Source organism: Equus quagga, chromosome 11, assembly GCF_021613505.1.
Source record: "Equus quagga isolate Etosha38 chromosome 11, UCLA_HA_Equagga_1.0, whole genome shotgun sequence".
Lineage (NCBI taxonomy): Eukaryota > Metazoa > Chordata > Mammalia > Perissodactyla > Equidae > Equus > Equus quagga.
In genome coordinates this window covers 64,312,066-64,329,309 of record NC_060277.1, presented here as the reverse complement: position 1 = coordinate 64,329,309, position 17,244 = coordinate 64,312,066, and the positions used below count along the sequence as shown (strand labels likewise).

Below are 17,244 nucleotides of genomic sequence, written 5' to 3'. Positions count from 1 at the left end.
CTCCTGCCCCAGGTCCACAGCCAGGGCCAGACGCACCAGAACCCCCAGCACTGTGCAGTCAGGTCCTGGGCAGCTTAACTCTGTCCGAACTTGATTGATTGGCCTGGGTTCTTTACAGCAGTCATTTTCCAGGTGTGGCCCCTGAACCAGCAGCACGGGGGGCCTCTGGGAGCTGGTTAGAAGTGTGGAGTCCCAGGGCCCGCCCTAGAGCCAGGCTCTGCATTTTAAAGGTCCCCGGGCACCCTAACCTTTGAGGAGCCGTGCTGTGAACTTTCCTGGGAGGGCCACTGGCCGGCGAGATGGATGATGCTCCTAGAAAACAAGCATGTCTCTCCCCTCCTGGCACAGGTCAGGCCTCTATCAGAAGCTACATGAAAATCGGAGATGCTGACTGATCCAGCCAGCAGGAGAGAGTGTCCTGGAGGAAGGTTCTGTGCAGAGACAGACCAGCCTTTCCATAGAAACTGGACCTCTTTCAGCTGTTCAGAGCCTCAAGATAGCGGTCACTAGAGTCTTGGTTGGTGAGAGGTCCCTCTTTCCAAAGGCAGGAAGGCTCGTGAAATAAGGCTATTCTACTCCTAAGTCTCAAGACAGCGTTCACCATTTTACTGCAGCCCTGCAACCACCACCATCAAACTTGACAGAAGCATCCAGCCCAGCGTGGAATTAGTGCAGACACCGGGTTTCCTGGGCAGAGACTCAACTACCTTCCAGGGAGCGAGGTCCCCCAGCGGGCTTTCACCCTACAGTGTCCCAGCTAGAACCGGGCCATGGGGTAGAAGGCAGGTGGGTAGGTAGGTCGAAGCCAAGCTTGATATCTGGGAGAAGTCGAGTGGGAGAGGCAAGATGTGGACGCCAATCCCCACAATGGAAATCCATGTCACCAGTCTGCTTCTCCGTCACACGCCTTCAACTAAACTGCTCCCCGGGTAACCAGGGAGCCAAGACTCCCTTTCCTTCTACAAACATCTCTTTTTAAATCTGTCTCCTCCTCCCCTCCTGATGTCTCAGGCAACGTCTTCTCTCCTCCCCTGCTCCTGCCTTGGGCTCATGGAAGATGCCCTGAGCACACAGGGTCCTCAGACCTTGTAAGCTCAACAGTTAGAGCCCACGACCCAGGGGGTTCCCAGAACTGCTTTTTAAAACGTTGAAGTCATTTTAGAAACAGGCAGAAAAAGCTGAGCACACATCTGCAGGTGAGCAGAATCAGTTCTTACCATCAGCGAAGAGCTACTCTTCTTTGGGGGCTGCTAACTCAGAGGAGAGTCTCGGGTCCTGACAAGTCCCCAGACTCAGGGCCAGGCCCCTGCCAGCTTCCTCTCCATGGCACCCTCGGTGAGAAATGAGGTTGAGACAAGCAGCTAACCCAGGGTCAGTGTTCTGGGCTCCCCAGAGGATGTTCCTGTGGCTTTTCTCATTGCTGCTCTTTCACAAAGAACCCACTGCATTGCACAGTTCCTTCCAAATCTGCTCCCGCTCTTGTGAGGAAATCAACAACGCATTCTGGGCTTTCCAGATACAAAGTTTCTGGGGGCTTTCTTTTTTGCACTCTCTCCCTTTTTCCCCTTTCTCAGCTAAAAAAAGTTGGCTGAGGTCACGACATACAATGGCCAAGACTGTGTCGCTGACCAGATGCCTCCCACCCCCCGGCCTGTGGACAAGAGCTCCTTTGTCCACCGTATTTTAGGCGGGACTCCCTGGGCCTGCCCAAGCCCTCCTGGGGAATGTTCCGCCAACTTCTTCCCAACCCTAAGTAACGGCTCTGGCCCTGGCCCCAGCTGTGTGAACCCAAGGCCAGATAAAAACCAACATAAAAAGAACAGAGAATGCTCCCCCAAAGAACCATTGGGTTGACCCGCCCACGGATGGAAAGCTGCTGCCCCCAGAGGGGCAAGACGAGGGTCCCCTGCCCTCACGCTGCGCTCACCACCTCCAAACCTAAACAGACATCAGGCAAAAGAAGGGGCAATGCTGTGCATCTCAGGTGAAAAGGATCACACGGCTGTTAGGTGCAAGCAAAGAGAGGATTAGGCCCTGAGGGCAATACTGCATCCGCCAATGACGTGAGTGCAGGAAGGGACTGGATCCTTGGTGAATATATCCCATCGCTCTGTTCAGAAAGCTTTCTGGAGCAGCTGAAGGTTGAGCACTTAAAATGTCACCCATTTCTGTGCTTTTGCTGTCACATGCAAACCTTTGGGATTTTAGGAACTGATTCTTTACGTCGAAGTAAATATGGTTTTCCGGAGGGAGGTGATGATACTGAGGTCCCGAGGCCTGGTGGTTTCCTATAAAATGTCCCATCTTCTCTCAAACGCATGGATGAACTGCTGACTTATGAAGGGGTTTCAATGCCAGCTGGTTGGTGGGGCTAAAACATCAGCCCTATCATCTAGGGACAGAGTCGGATCAGGGCGTGCCCTTGTTGGGTCCCTGAGTACTCACTGTGACACCGAGGGCAAGGCCTCTCGGCTTCAGTTTCTTCAAGTGAAAAATGGAGACGGTCACAGTGTCTTTCTTGAAAGGTTGTTGTGAGGATTAAAGGGGGCAGGGGCGGATCTACGTAAACACAACACAGTGCGAGGGTGATGTCAGCAGTATTGTTGCTGTTACTGCCAGCAGTGGCTGGAAGAGCAGGAGCTGTAGCTTCCCTGGACGCAAAAAGAGTTTAGATTCAACAGCAACAAAAACCCGACAATCCAATTAAAAAATGGGTGAAGGAGAGTTCTCCAAAGACAACATAGAAATGGCCAAGAAGCACATTAAGAGATGCTCCTCATCACTAATCACTAGGGAAATGCAAATTAAAACCACAATGAGATATCACCTTGCAACCATTAGGATGGCTGCTATAAAAAAGAGAAAAGAACAAGCATTGGTGAGATGCAGAAAAAGTAGAACCCTTGTGCATCGCTGGGAGGAATGTAAAATGGTGCAGCCACTGTGAAAAACAGTATGGCAATTCCTCAAAAAATTCAACATAGAATTACCGTACGATCCAGCAATTCCACCTGTGGGTATTTACCCAAGAGAATCAAAAGCAGGGACTCCAACAATATTTGTGCACCCATGCTCACAGCAGCATTATTCACAATAGCCAAAAGGTGGAAACCCGTGTCCATTGACGGATGGATGAATAAACAAAATGTGGTGCATACAAACAATGGAATATTACTCAGCCTTAGAAAGGAAGGAAATTTTGACACACGCAATATGGATGAAACTTGAGGACATTACGCTAACTGAAATAAGCCAGTCAGGAAAGGATAAACACCGTGTGATTTCACTCATCTGAGGTCCCTAGAAGAGGTCAAATTCACAGAGACAGAAAGTAGGAGGGTGGCTGCCAGGGGCCGGGGGGAGGGAGGAATGGAGAGTTAGTGATTAATGGGGACAGAGTTTCAGTTTTGCAAGGTGAAAATGTTCTGCAGGTCGATGGTGGTAATGGTTGCACAACAATGTGAATGTACTTAATGCCATGGAACTGTGCACTTAGAAATGGTTAAAATGGTGGATTTTATGTTATGTATATTTTGCCACGATAAAATTCAAAAGTCTGGGACCCACAGAGATAGTTTAGATCAAGGAACCAGTGTGACACATAAGCCACCTCATGAGACACACAGGGGCACACTCTCCAAGGAAAGTAAACCATGCCCCAAGAGGGAAGCTGCCCAGCCTCTGGTGAGGGTGACAAGAAAGCCAACTAGAAGACAAGGCTGGGACATCCATAGCAGTGCTCACTGTGGTCCCTTCTGTGTTCAATCTCGGGGAAACTGAGGCAGCACAGCCAGCATCCTTATGTCAACCATGGGCTTCTCTGCTTAGGGGTGTGCATGCTCAGGGGCCCCTGGAGGGCAGATGAAAACATGCCTCTCCCTGGACACATCCACTCCCTGCTTTCTGTGTCCATGTTCCACCTTTCTAGTCTCTTCCCTTCCACCTCCAGCGGCAGAGCTCACCTCTTCCTCCTCAGTGCCATCGGTGTCGCTGCCCGGGGGAATCCACCTCCCCTCTCCGATTGTTGGGCTCCACTCAGCTGCAGGAGTGACAACAAGATCTCGTATTGGGCGCTCACTCTGGGCCAACCACTGTTCTAAGTGCTTCGCATGTCTTATGTCACGTAACTCATCCAACGAATCAACAAGGAAGTTTCTATTAGTGTCCCATATTAATAGAGGAGAAAACAGAGCCTCTTGGGATGGATCAGGAAGGGTGGGTAGGAGGAATGAGCTAAGGGGATGATGCTCTGTGGCCGGTATGAGCACAGGCCCAGTAAAAAGCAGTGTGGGAGGGCGTGAGGATCACTTCCGTCAGTTTAAAGTGCATAGAAGGTGAAAGAAGTAGTGGCTACGATGGAGTCAGACCCTGGGAGGCCGTGACAGCACGAAGGGTAAGGAATTCAGACTCCCTTCTATAAGCAAGAAGAAACCACTGACAAGCTTTGGAGCAGGGGAGAAACCACCACCAGCATTGAGCTTTGGAGAAATTATTGCAACGCCAGAGTATAAAAAACTATCCAATGTTGGGGAGAGACTAGAGGCAGGGAGGGAACTGGTTATGGGATTCCCCTCTCCCTTCTCTCTCTCTCTCCCATCTGAAAACAAGAGAAATGCAGTGCTTTAATCTACATTTGTAAAATGGTCCCAAACCACCCAAGAAAGTGAGCATCGTATCCAGAGGTGAGGAGTCCTCCAGTGGCTGCTGAGTTATTTGCATCTTCTCTGGGGTGTGGGAGGGGAGGCCTGGTGGCGAATTCACACCCTGACCTGTGAGGTCAGCGAGGCCACTGGATTACAGAGATAGGAAGCAAGGGGCTTCGCTGCTCCTGGAAACGGGCTCCCACCCACGAGAAGAGAAAAGCAAAACTTCATTTGCACCTGGACAGCCAAGACGCTCACCTTCAGTGCTTTGGATTTTGCGGAATTAAAATGGCCATAGAAGCTTTCACAGCCCATAACATCTTGGTTTTATAACAGCAAAGAGGGGAGGGCTTTAAGGCTGTTCTGCCTTGACCCCACTCCGACACTGCATCTCACAGATGAGCAGATGCACAGACAACAATGCACCCATGAGCTGCGCAGGACCACCCAGCCTGCAGAGGCTTTATTCTTTAGGATTCACCAAAGTTAATATCTCAGGGTGTGTAAGAGTCGTGAATACATTCTAATGGGTTTACTGTTTGGGGTTATCCTAGCGTCTCCACCCAGAAGTCACTTTAGTTTTGCTTATTGATAGTCCTCTATCCTTAGAGTTGGCTGTGAAAAGCACAGATTGTTCTCTCCTTTCTGGTCTCCGCAAACACACAGCTTTCTACACAGGGAGCCACCTGGACAAACGAGAGACAGTAGAAAAACCCGTGATCAAAAGGCGAAAAGACTGACAATCATTTCCACGGAGCTGCGTTTTTTCCCCCCGAGTTTAACGGTGTCAGATGCAACCAACCTCGTTATTATTCTTTGTTTCAGTTGAGTTGAAAAGTGTCAACCCAAATAGGCCACATTCGCTGTGGGCCCTTGTCCTCCGTAGGACGAATCATGTCTTATAATGATAATTAATAAGAAAGAACATCTGGGTATGGCGATGACTCACTCTTTCGAATGCTTCACAGTCGTGAAGGGGAAAATTATTCATCAGCCCGTGCAGCCTCCAGGGTGCAGGGTCTTGAAGACACCCCCACCCCAACATGCAGTCCCTCGGCTTACGCAATCAATCCAGCAACTAAATGTTACTAACTACCCTTTCCCAAACGTTGTGGAAGATGCAGGCAAGTGTAACACCAGGGATCTGGCTTCTAAAATTTGGAAGATAAGGCACAGACCTACACAGGGAACAAAAGGAATAACTCTACCAGGGAGTCTGTAATAGTGCCAAACGATAAGTCGGCAGACAATAGAGCTTTCAGAATCCAGAGGAGGGCGAGATCGCTTTCCGCTGTGATGGTCCAGGGAGGCTTCTCGGAAGATACAGAATTTGCCTGACAGCAGGGATGAAAAGAAAGGGCTTGACTGGAGCAGAAGAACATTAAGTAAGAAGTAGACTAGGCCTCGATAAGTGATGAGACATGGGGGAAGTGGAAGAAAGTGAAAGTCGATTTTGAAGAGAATGAGAAGCTCGAACCAGTCACCCAGAGACACCCAGCTGTGGGGGAAGCCAGTTTAGGGGGACGTGCTAGAGTTTCTTGGCTACATACCCAAGTTCAAAGGGATCAGTGGGCACCTGAAGCTGGAGCATCCGCATGGAGATGGTGATGAAATCCTACAGATCAATCCAGAGTTCACATAGCTCTGACACTCTGTGGCCCAATCCCTCTCTCCTCCATGCTCTCCATTAGCGCACGCAGCAGCCCAGGGCCCCTCTCCAAGACTCTCAAAGGCAAGAACCAGATCTTCATCCTTTCCCCCTCCAACACAGCCCAGTGCCTCACCCTCACGGGCTACACGATGGAAATGAATGGATGGGAGTTCTGAGAATCAGAGTCACGGACAACAAACGAGGAGGGGATCGTGGGAAGAAATACACAGCTAATAATGTCCACTGAGATACCAAAGAAAATGCTACTTTGGTACAGGACTACAGGAGAGGATGTTTCCCCTGCTAATCTCAGAAAGAAGAATATGGAAGTGAGGGGGACATGGAAATCTGATCATGAGCACACAAGGAGCTGGTGAGTGTGGGGATACCCAGGGAAGGGAGGTAAGAGAGCAAGACAGATGCCGCTATAGAAGAAAGCCAGAAAGAGGACAGGACTGTGAGTAGTGCCTTGTCCCAGGCCAGTTCCTTGCACTCAACATGGTTGTGTCCAAGGCCCCTCATAAGGTTTCTGTGGGGGATCTTGGGAAATGATTCCCAAGATCAAGTGGACATATCAGAAATGGCACCCAGTTGAAAGGCCTCCTAACAGGCCCGATTCTAGACCTATGGATCTCTCAGCTTGGTGTCTCCCAAACGTCAGCCATTCATTTTCCCATGTCGCAACTTTGCCATCACTGTGCACCAGCTACACCATTATTCATGTAAGTTTTTTTTTTGAACAGACTTATATAGAACTTGAATTTAGCCTGGCCCTAAGCTACAATATCTATGAAACATGTATTTGCTTTGGTTGTTTTATTTTCTATTACACACTAAAATAAATATAACTTAAAAACTGTCATCTCAACATGATCTAAGATTATCTGACATATCCTTAGTTGTAAACTCAGGCCCACTTTGACGAACACAGTTTCAGGCTATGTGGAAAATTACCAGGGAGCACCCACAAAATGGTTTAGCAGGTTCTTTTTTGAATCCCGGAAAACCAAACTTGAATTCTCTACTGACCACATACCCACAACTGCAGGAGTGAGGTCCCCGGTGTGTGCGCAAAGCACCACAACAGCAAAGGGAAATGCAGGGACTACCCACGGTAAGGGGCATCCGACACCTCTGCCAGCTTCCTATTAGAGAGGAAAAGAAAAGGAAGAAAAGAAAGACACACCCAAGCTTCAAAAAAACAAAAATGGTGGACAATCAGAATCTGAGGGAAGAAACTCCAAGAACCATTAGGCCAGTGGAGGAAATGGAGAAAATCTTACAAACAGAGACGAATTGTGAAAGGGGAAACAGCACTTCACACCTTCACCTCGCTCTGTCTCTAACTTGAGATGCACTTGGTACCTACCTCGTTCCCTGCCCCCAATTTGAGATGCAGGATCTGCACTAACCTGGCCGTGGAGCAGCCAGCCCCCTACGGCACGGAAGCTGCAGGAGAACTGCTCTTCCCTCCCCATCACCCATTTCGGCACAGCAATTCCCAGAAAACGAGTGAGCAGGACATATAGGTGGGTGCAGGGGCCTTGGGAGGGGTGCTAACCATTCTAGGAGGCGTGGATCTACAGGTCAAGCCTAGAAAATGCCCAGCAGCAGTGCACGGGGATGGGAGCAGGGGAACAGTGACTTCTCATGCACTCCACCAGTTTGGAAGATCAGAGAGAGCCACGCAGTGGAACAGCAGTACACTAAGTGAGAGCCAATCTGAAAACAAGAACTAGACAGGGAGATGGGTGCATCATTGAACCCACAAGTAAGCAGCTGTGAAGGGGATTCAACCTTCCACCAACTGCACACATGCCAAGGCCAGCGACAGACTATGTACATTCTGTCTGTTGGTATATGCAAAGTCTACACAGATCCTGCCTTGTTCAAGAACCAGTAAAGAGGTGGGTGGGGGGGTGGGGGGTGGCGGACATGGAAGAAGAATGAGGAAATGCCACGCTGAAGGCTCAAAGGAAGAGCACATCTCAGATAGTAACTCAGAAGAAAATGTCAGGAAACTGCTAGAATGCAAGTGGTAGCCTCTCTGAAAGAGGAACAGAAAATCATAATGGAAAAAACCAGCCAAAATAGAAAGGGTGGCACAAAGGAGAAAATGGATGTGATAAGGATTATATGAAAATTACTCATTTAAATCACCTTACCAGTTGTGGATAAATAAAAGTACAAAAAGTTAAATCAGTAAAGTGCAGGGTAAATTAAAAGGACCTCTCAAAATTGCAAAGAAAGAAAAGCAAAGAAATAAAGAAGCAATGTATATTTAAGAACTACTCCATTAGAAAAGTCCAGAATAGATTAAAATCAATAATCAATTGCAAAAATAATAAAAGATAATAAAAAATCATGCACACAAACAGGCAAAGAGAAAAGTCCCCAGGAAATCAGTTTTTCCTCAGACCTTTCCTCTATTCGTATTAATGGTTACAGGACACTTCCCACTGGACTAAGAGCTCCCTGAGGTGGGGACCTTGTTTTGCTCACTGCTCACCAGGGCCTGGCACCCTTCTGAAACTGCTAGAAGACAAAGTGCATGGAAGTCAAAGTCTCACGGGGCACGGTCATTGTTTTGTTCATTACTGTGGGTGTTCTACAAAGATTTGTTGAACGACGGAACGAACTGAGCTGCAAAGATGAGTTTCTCTCCAAAAAGTCTGAGATCCAGGCCATATACATCTAGCTAAGGTGTATTCACGTTTAGTGTGAAAGAAACAGGAAGGTTCTCTTAAGCACACAAGTGAAGATCCACCCCTGCTCACTTTCCAGGCACTGAGGGATCCATTAAAATTAGGAAGAGGACAGCGGGGCAGCAACCATAGAAATGCATCTGTGAGTCATTTCTTCCTTGGTGCAGACCCACAATTCAGAAATCCAGTGAACTGTGTGCCGTCTGGGATTATCCGGTTCGGGCGTGAAGCTCGGTGCCCTGGTTGTTGCCTTGGACTGTCTTCTGCTTCACTCCCATCCTGGAGCCACGATACAGGTTTCCCTGCAGCATCCTTCAGGGCCAGTACGGACGAAGCCTCCGGCCATGTGTGGGGAGCACTTATAACTGATGCCGCCCTTCTGTCCGAGCACATGCCGACAATGGGGATCCATGGAAGCTTGGGGGACACTGTGCTGAGAGAACCACCAAACAGAAAGTCTTTGTCTCCCCCTCCACCCAAGCAACACTGCGCCGTACAAAGCACCATAGTGGCCACTTTCTCTGCCAAGGAACTTGAGTAATGATTTTCTGCATATTTAAAACTCATATTGAATGAACTAAGTCTTTCCCCCCTAAATCAGGAAAGACTAATAAACCACCCAGTGGCCTATGCTTTCTGTCATCAAAACCCTCTTTTGTATCATCCTCTCTACGAGCTGTTCTTGCTTTAGAAATCAGAGGACGCAGCACGATCTCAACTATGGAAATAATGCCCTCCCACCCCAAATGAAGCAAGCACTAAGGGAGGGCACCCTACAAAGGTCATCATTGTATTGCGGGGTCCCTCTGGCTGTTTCACTTATATTTATTTTATCACACTTTAAAATTTTATGTATTAATTTTAAAAATAAAAAAATTCACTTTTGCCTTGTTTTAAAAATGCGTTTATAAAATTACTTTTACAATCAGAAAAACACTGCCCTCCCCCAAAATCAGCATATACAATTCTAAATTGAGTCCAACTATGTAAACAAATATATATAGCAGAAAAGGGAAGAGAATGCTAAATATTTTGATTTCTGCTTTTCTGTATTTTCCAAGTTTTCTATAATGAGTACATCAATTTTAATGCATTTAAAAAAATCTTTAACTTATTCTGTTACGAGCAAATGTATGAATATAGCCTTATTTAAAATATTTAGATAATATTTGCTAATAAAATCCCCCTTGACATATCCCTTCTCACTTGCCATTCTCTATAAAGGGCAGTTTATCAGATTAGGGTTCACTGTGCTATCTTTCAAGTGGTGGGGAGAGTTGGGGGTTTTGTTTTCAAGAAAACGAATTAAATTAAGACCAAACGAGCAACACTAAAAAGCTTTCTGAACCAAGGCAAGGCTGACATAAAAATTAGAGACGGAAGGGACCTTAGAGACCATTTGATCTCGTGTTGCCATTTTACATCTTGGGAAACTGAGGCCCAGAGACAGACAAGGACTGGACGCCAAGTCTCCCCTGTCCCAACGCAGAGTCCCCTCCTTCTCACTCTTTGGCTACCCTAAACCTTGGAAGTGAAGTTGCCGTCATGGCTAGAAAACTGGCTCTGGTCAGATGGCACAGCAGAAGCCAAAGCCCCACTTAGGACAGCTCCCGGGCTGACCCCAACACTGCGCTGTGCAAGGCGACCTTTTCCAACGAGTTCAGCTCTCTGCTCAACCACGAGTCACTTCCCCTCTGTTTGTGGCCAATGAGTCCCCATGAAGGGAGGGGCCCGGGAGGAAACATCTGTGCACACGAGAGGAGTGAAGTCATAAATGCACTTGATTTTCCTGTTGGCAGATCCTCTTCTGCCTCATTTTTTTCCACTCATTGAAATGCAAAGCTCCATTCCAACAACGGGGACTGGAAGATTCCAGAAACTTCTAGAATCCACAACCTCCACTTTGCAACAGAGATGCTCAAGACAAGGTATGCATGGATGCATTGAGGTGTGGGCAGGGAGAAGACACAGAAGCTACAACCCCATAAACCACTTGATTGCCCACAGACATCCATTTGCTGGTCCCCAAACCCAGCTTCTAGTCTCCAGCCAGGCAGAGAGGAAGTTCAAGCATAGGTTCCACGGCTTCCCAGCCATATAAGCTCACGCAAGTCACTTCACTTCTTTGAACCTCATCTTTTTTATTTTCCACATGTAAAAACAGAAACACTACCGCCTAACGTCACAGAATCCTTGTAAAGATTACCTAAGAGGGCCCAAACGCTGGTTGATACTCTGTAAATATAAGCTTTGCCCCATACCTTCCCATCCCCATTAAGTCACTGAGCAAACCTTTGAGGAAATCCATCAGCTGAGGTCACCAACGCTGAGTCACTCACTCAGGGTGCACCCCTGGGGCTTTCCCCTCCCACAGCCAGAGCGAACCTCTCCAGAATGACACCTTCTAACTTTTCTTACATAGACTGAGCTCATCAAAGGAGAAGAAGGAAGGGAATGAAATGGAATCACTGTGCTCAGTGGGCAAGATTAGAATTTAGAGAACCATCAGAAGGGGCCGGTAAAAACCCATGGAGCCAAGAACACTCGAGTCCACTGGGGCCTCGGGAAAGCGGGCGACCCCCAGCAAACCAGACCAAGAAACACGGGGCCTTGGACGAGAGCGGCACGCCAACCAGTGCAAGGCCCTGGCCGCCTGCACATGCCTTCATTTGAACTCTGTTGCCATCACCAAGGACACCCAGAGAACACCCCTCACACTTCAAGCTCCTAAAAACGAGACAGGTTGGATAAAAGGACAAAAGGTCAGGTTTCTTTTTTCACCATTGTTCGTCCCCAAAGCCGATTCCACTGCCTGTACTTCCACCATCAGATCCTGTCTGTTTATTGTTCTCAGCTGCTGAAGTGCTGGCTATTATGGGCCAGTAACTCATATATATCATAGCTTATTTGGCCTTGACAAGAACCATGGAAAAGTAGTATTGTTACTTTCCTTGTATAATCGAATAAACCGAGGTCTTACACAAGGTCTTACACCTAACAAGACACAGAACCGGTTTGAACCCGGTATCCCATCTCCAAGGCCGGTGCACTTCCTCCTCACCCCCCAGGCGTCCCCCACTCCCCCATCATACTCAGGCTCCTCTGCAGAGGCCAGGGACCCTCCAGGCAAAGGCAAATCCTCCAGGGAGAAGTCACAGTTGAAGCCACGACCAGCCAAGCCCCTGATTGTCAATGTCACCTGGTAACAGCTGATTGCCGGTGGGGAGCTTCATTAACCCGAGGGAGAGGTCAGGGCAGAGAAGGAAACTATCAAGATAAGCGTTTCCAGAGCCAAGAGCCCTGACCAGCACCCACGGGTGAAATGACACTCAAGGAGGATGTCGACTGAGCACCACAAACTGAGTAAGTGTGAGCAGCTTTGTTTGTGAGCTGGCAGAGCTCGGGGCTTTGGCAGGCAGCCCCTGCCCATCCACAGGAAGCCAGAAATAGAGGCAGCAACGAGGCTCGGCCGGGTACAGCGCCCATGTCAGGATGGGGCCCACCTCGCTCTGTCCGGTGGGCCACGCTCCTCACTCCTTGCCGTCTGCTGGGAGAGGCAGCCCCCCACCCCCGCCCTCCCTCCCTCCCTCCCACGTGGGCTGGTCCGCCCCTCACCTCCGTGGCTGCCCTTGTTTGTGGCCTATGATGAGCCGTCCTCATCTCCTGCTCCTCTGAGCTCCCGAGAACCAGAACAGTGTCTTACTCAAATCTGTCCCCAGACACAGAAAACATCCCCAATAAACACGTGTTGAATTGAGGGCGTTCCCCCGAGTCTCTGAGCAGGCTCTGTAAGCCCACCTAGAAAGTGGGTGTCTTACTTTCCAGGAGTCACCTGGGCACCAAGGTGAGGAAGAGGAAGATGGGGAGACAGGAGGTAGCGGCAGAAACGCTGCCCCGTGTGTTTATCTGTTTCACACTAGGAGGGCCTGACGCACTGCAACACTGTAGGGAACTCCATACCACAAACGAACTGAACGGGCCTGGGGGAAAAGGTCATCAATGGCTCGGCCATGGGCTCTGAAACAAGCCTCTCGGGCCTCGGGCCCTCCAAGTAGAAACATTCAGAAAAGACCGACTCTCTCGGCTCAGTTAAACCGTCCACTAAAGTAATCATTACGCCTTGAGACAGACACAAAGCAGGCAGAGGTCAAGTGATCACCTCTGACAACAGCAGTCTGAGTCACCAATGCTAGATATGAAATGTACACATGTGACTGGCTCTTACCCATACGTTTTTAAAGAACTAGAATATTATTTTCACCTAAGGACTCCAGAACATGAATGCCTGGTCACCTTCAATAAGCCTGAGCAGCCAACCAATCTCTCTCAACGTGATTCAATGCCCTGGGCTTATCTGCTAGGGTCACACGCTCGCTGCTTCTCCCTTGGGAGACAGCCCAGCGACCATCCATCTCTCCAGGACAGTGGAAGGCACCAGGGCTTGTTCACCACTGTTGCACTGATATGCCGCACAGACAGAAGTGTTGCAAAGCCGGTGGCTGGACAAAAAGAGACGGGGATTTGCTGGGATCCCCAAAAACTGGAAGGACTCCTCCAGCCCTCAAAGCACACGAGGAACTCTGCCTGGAGTAATGGGGGGGTGAAACCTCTGACTCCTTCTCTTCAGCTGGGGATCCCTGCCTCTCCTCCCCTCTGGGCCTTCAAAGGACGGAAAGTGACAACAACACGTACAGGCACCCTATCCATGCTCTGGGCCTCAGAGCAGTTGTTCTCAACCCTCAGCTCTTCCAGCTGCATCAGAAGGGCCGTTGGAACACAGACTGCTGGCCCCATCCTCCGAGTTTCTGCATCAGTAGGTCTGGGTGGTGCCCATTCATCTGTATTTCTAGCAAGTTCCCAAGTGATGCTGCTGCTGCTGGTGCAGGCATCATACTTTGAGAACCTCTGATTTCGAGAAAAGAATGAGCCTGTTCTAAGTTTACCTCTACCCCTGGAAAGCTAATCTTTAAGACACTCATAAATTCACTTTCAGAAAGAAAGAGACATTTTAACATCTTCTTGAAAAATGTGGCCCTCTTATTTTCCCTCTTTTCATAGACACGGGCTCAAGATATATTTCACATTTCCCTAACCATAAGAAAACATCAAAAATCAAATGAATAATGGCAACTGTTCCATTATTGGTCTCAGTGCTGGTGAACAGCAGGGATGGGTGGGGACTGTGGCAAACTGGAGAACCCGCCACTCATCATCAGCATATTGTTGCCATGCAGGATGACAGGCTCTGTGTTGCCAAAGCTACTCATTTTTGCAAGAGAAGCAGGATATCTGAATTTTTAATGTGAAATCTGCTGATTTTTAGATGTTGGCAACCAACTCAAAAATTTTTAAATGAAACCATGGGCAAAAATGAAAACAAAACAACAACAAAAAAACCCCACAGTTCTGCACTTGATTTTGCCCATCGGCTACCAGTGTGCAACTCCTGGTTTTAATTGTTGGGCATCTGCATAAGCAGTCATTTGAAGACAGGGCTGTCTAATTTTAAGTAATTGAATACCACCATCCTAAACTAAGAGTATGAATTAGCACTTCTACCCTATACTAAGCATCCTTTTAGCCGAGACCTCTTACTACCAATATCTCCTGGTGGTTGCAGCTGGATGCCAGCTATCAGTGCACACTTCCCAAGGGCTGCAAATGTATGGCTGACTCCCTCTCACCCCAGAGCCATGCCACCCAGCCTAGGTCTAACTTTCCTTGGAAGGAAGCATAGGACAAGGTTTCTGCGGCAGAAGTTTCCCTGGAAAGTCTGTCCTACTCCGTCTAGGGAAAAGTGGCACCCCATCAGCTGATGAGAGGGTTCAGAAGGGGAGGAGGCGAGTGAAGAAGCTGAAACAGCTTAAGGAGTGAGGCCTGTACCACCAGCTGCGGAGGGAGGCAGAGACAGTGGTCAGAGGCAAAGCTGGGCACGGAGCAGTCTGAGTGAGCGAAGATCAGGGATCCAGGAACTGAGGAGAAAGTGAGCCAGGCATGGCAGCCCCATTGAGGACAAATGCACATCCACGGGGTCTAACAGTGAGATGACACTGTTGCCACAGTGAGCAGAGAGATTTCCCCGGGGCGGCAAGAAAGGGTGGCAGGAAGCCAGCACCCTCGAGAGGACCACAGTGCCTGGTGGGAAGGAAGCTTGGCTCCACCCCTCGTGGGAAGAGCAGGGGATCCAAACCTGCAGAGCTCAGGTGGGGTGGGGCCTGGAGACTTGTGTGCCAGGCCACTGGGAAGAGTGCGGGGTGAGGGAGCAGCTGCCGCCGGAATCGCAGGCCTGCTTCTCAACCTGCCTACGGGGAGCTCTCCTCCTGCCTGCAGGTCCTGGGAGAAGGGGCTGCCTGCCCCTTCTGGTCCCCAGACCTCACGCTTCCCCAGTGGTCTGCTCCTCGCCGTCTGTACTGCACGCTGCACACATCAGCTCCTCAAAATGCGGCTTGCATGGGGCTCTCTCCCGCTGAGAACTCCTCCCTTCTCCTTCCCAGTTTTCCAGGTTTTCCTTGGAAAGGAGATCCCATCCTTGGAAAGGAGATCCCAACCATGAACAGGAGAGAGTTCAGGCTCACTAGGCCACCACTCAAGGTCAGCAGCTTCCACACTTTCTTTTTGAAAGTCTGACCCACATTAAAAAAGCACATTTTACTTCATGACTCAATACACACACAAAGCAAAAGTTTCATGGGGCGATACTTGCCTTAAACCACATGCAATGCACTCTGATATTCCCCATTCTACTTTTTACGCTGGCTAACGCCGATTACATATGTTGTGGGCTTGTGACTCACGGTTCAAAAAACACTGCTTTAGCTGGTCCCGATCCCCTTTGTTAAAGATTTTATTTTCCCTTTTTCTCCCCAAAGCTCCCCAGTACATAGTTGTTTATTTTTAGTTGTGGGTCCTTCTAGTTGTGGTATGCAGGACGCCACCTCAGCATGGCTTGACGAGCGGTGCCAGGTCCGCGATCCAAACTGGCGAAACCCTGGGCTGCCAAAGTGGAGCGCACGAACTTAACCACTTGGCCACAGGGCCGGCCCCTTATAATTTCTTTCTTTCTTCCTTTCTTTTATTTGAGGAAGATTAGCCCTGAGCTAATATCTGCTGCCAATCCTCCTCTTTTTGCTGAGGAAGACTGGCCCTGAGCTAACATCAGTGCCCATCCTCCTTTACTTTACATGTGAGATGCCTACCACAGCATGGCTTGCCGAGCGGTGCATAAGCCTACACCCAGGATCCGACCCGGCAGACCCTGGGCCACCGAAGCAGAACATGCGAACTTAACTGCTGCGCCACCAGGCTGACTGCACCCCCCCATCTCCTTTTTTCAGAATCCCCTCCTTTACCTCCCTTTCAAGGAATTACAATAAAAGGTTCCTTCACTCCCCTGTTCTTGACCCATCCAGGCAGAGATGAATGCTCCTTATTCTGAATCTCCCAGCTCATGAGGCTCTACACCACTCACAGGCACTCAGATTATAATCGTGCAAATTTTCTCCCTCCAAGAACTGGGTCCAAGTCTTTGGATGCAGTGCACTTAAAATGTTTGTCGGATAATGTGATAGGAGAGAAGCCTGAACAAGATTTTCAACAGCGATAAAATCATACTGCGTTCCACAGCACACCAAGAAACCCAGTCTTCAAAGAACCCCTCTGTCGCTGGTGGCACCTTCTCTCCCACAGGGGACGGGAGCTGTGCCCTGACACTCAGGGGACAGCTTAAGGCTTCCAAACATCTCCGCCCTCCGACACATTACACCCCCACGCAGGGCTGGAACGCAGTCCTGGACAGGTTCACACTGGCAGGGACGCTGATTCCGCACCCCTAGTGCTTAGGTGGGGAAATCCAGCCCCAGAAAAGTTGACACAACTGTCACACAGGAAGAGGCTGAATCCACATGAATCCCAGTTTTCTAGCCTCCAACCTCCACGCTCTTTCCAGAAGCCTAAGTAGCTGCTAATCCCGTTACATAATCATGTCTTCGTTACATGTCCCCCAACTTGTGACATGAGAAAGGAACACCCTCAAGCTGTCCTGACCTTGAGACAGACCCTGCACATGTGCAGCACACGTGCGTGAGTCAGGAGATCCTGCGGACCTGACTCCTGTCCCTCTTTCTCCCTGACTGGCTGAGAGACATCTTGCAGAGCACAGCACCTCTCTGGGCTTCTCCCTCATTTAGAACCCAAGGAAGCTATACCTGCCGACCCCAAGGTCCCTTCCAGGCTTCCCTTGAGGACT

The 17,244-nt window shown here is 49.2% G+C and overlaps 1 protein-coding gene across 10 annotated transcripts in view; it reads right to left on the bottom strand.

Annotated features, from left to right (window-relative positions):
* Window positions 1-17,244, bottom strand: part of GAS7 (growth arrest specific 7) — a 218,192-nt gene that overhangs the window by 99,320 nt on the left and 101,628 nt on the right. The window contains exon 1 of one of the 10 annotated variants that reach the window (XM_046674958.1): window positions 1,218-1,372. The exons of the other annotated variants lie outside the window; for them this stretch is intronic. Within the exon in view, the coding sequence (XP_046530914.1) occupies window positions 1,218-1,220 (3 nt within the window). The 5' untranslated portion in view covers window positions 1,221-1,372. Of the gene's footprint in view, window positions 1-1,217; window positions 1,373-17,244 lie in introns of those variants that run through there. 10 annotated transcript variants of the gene reach the window in all.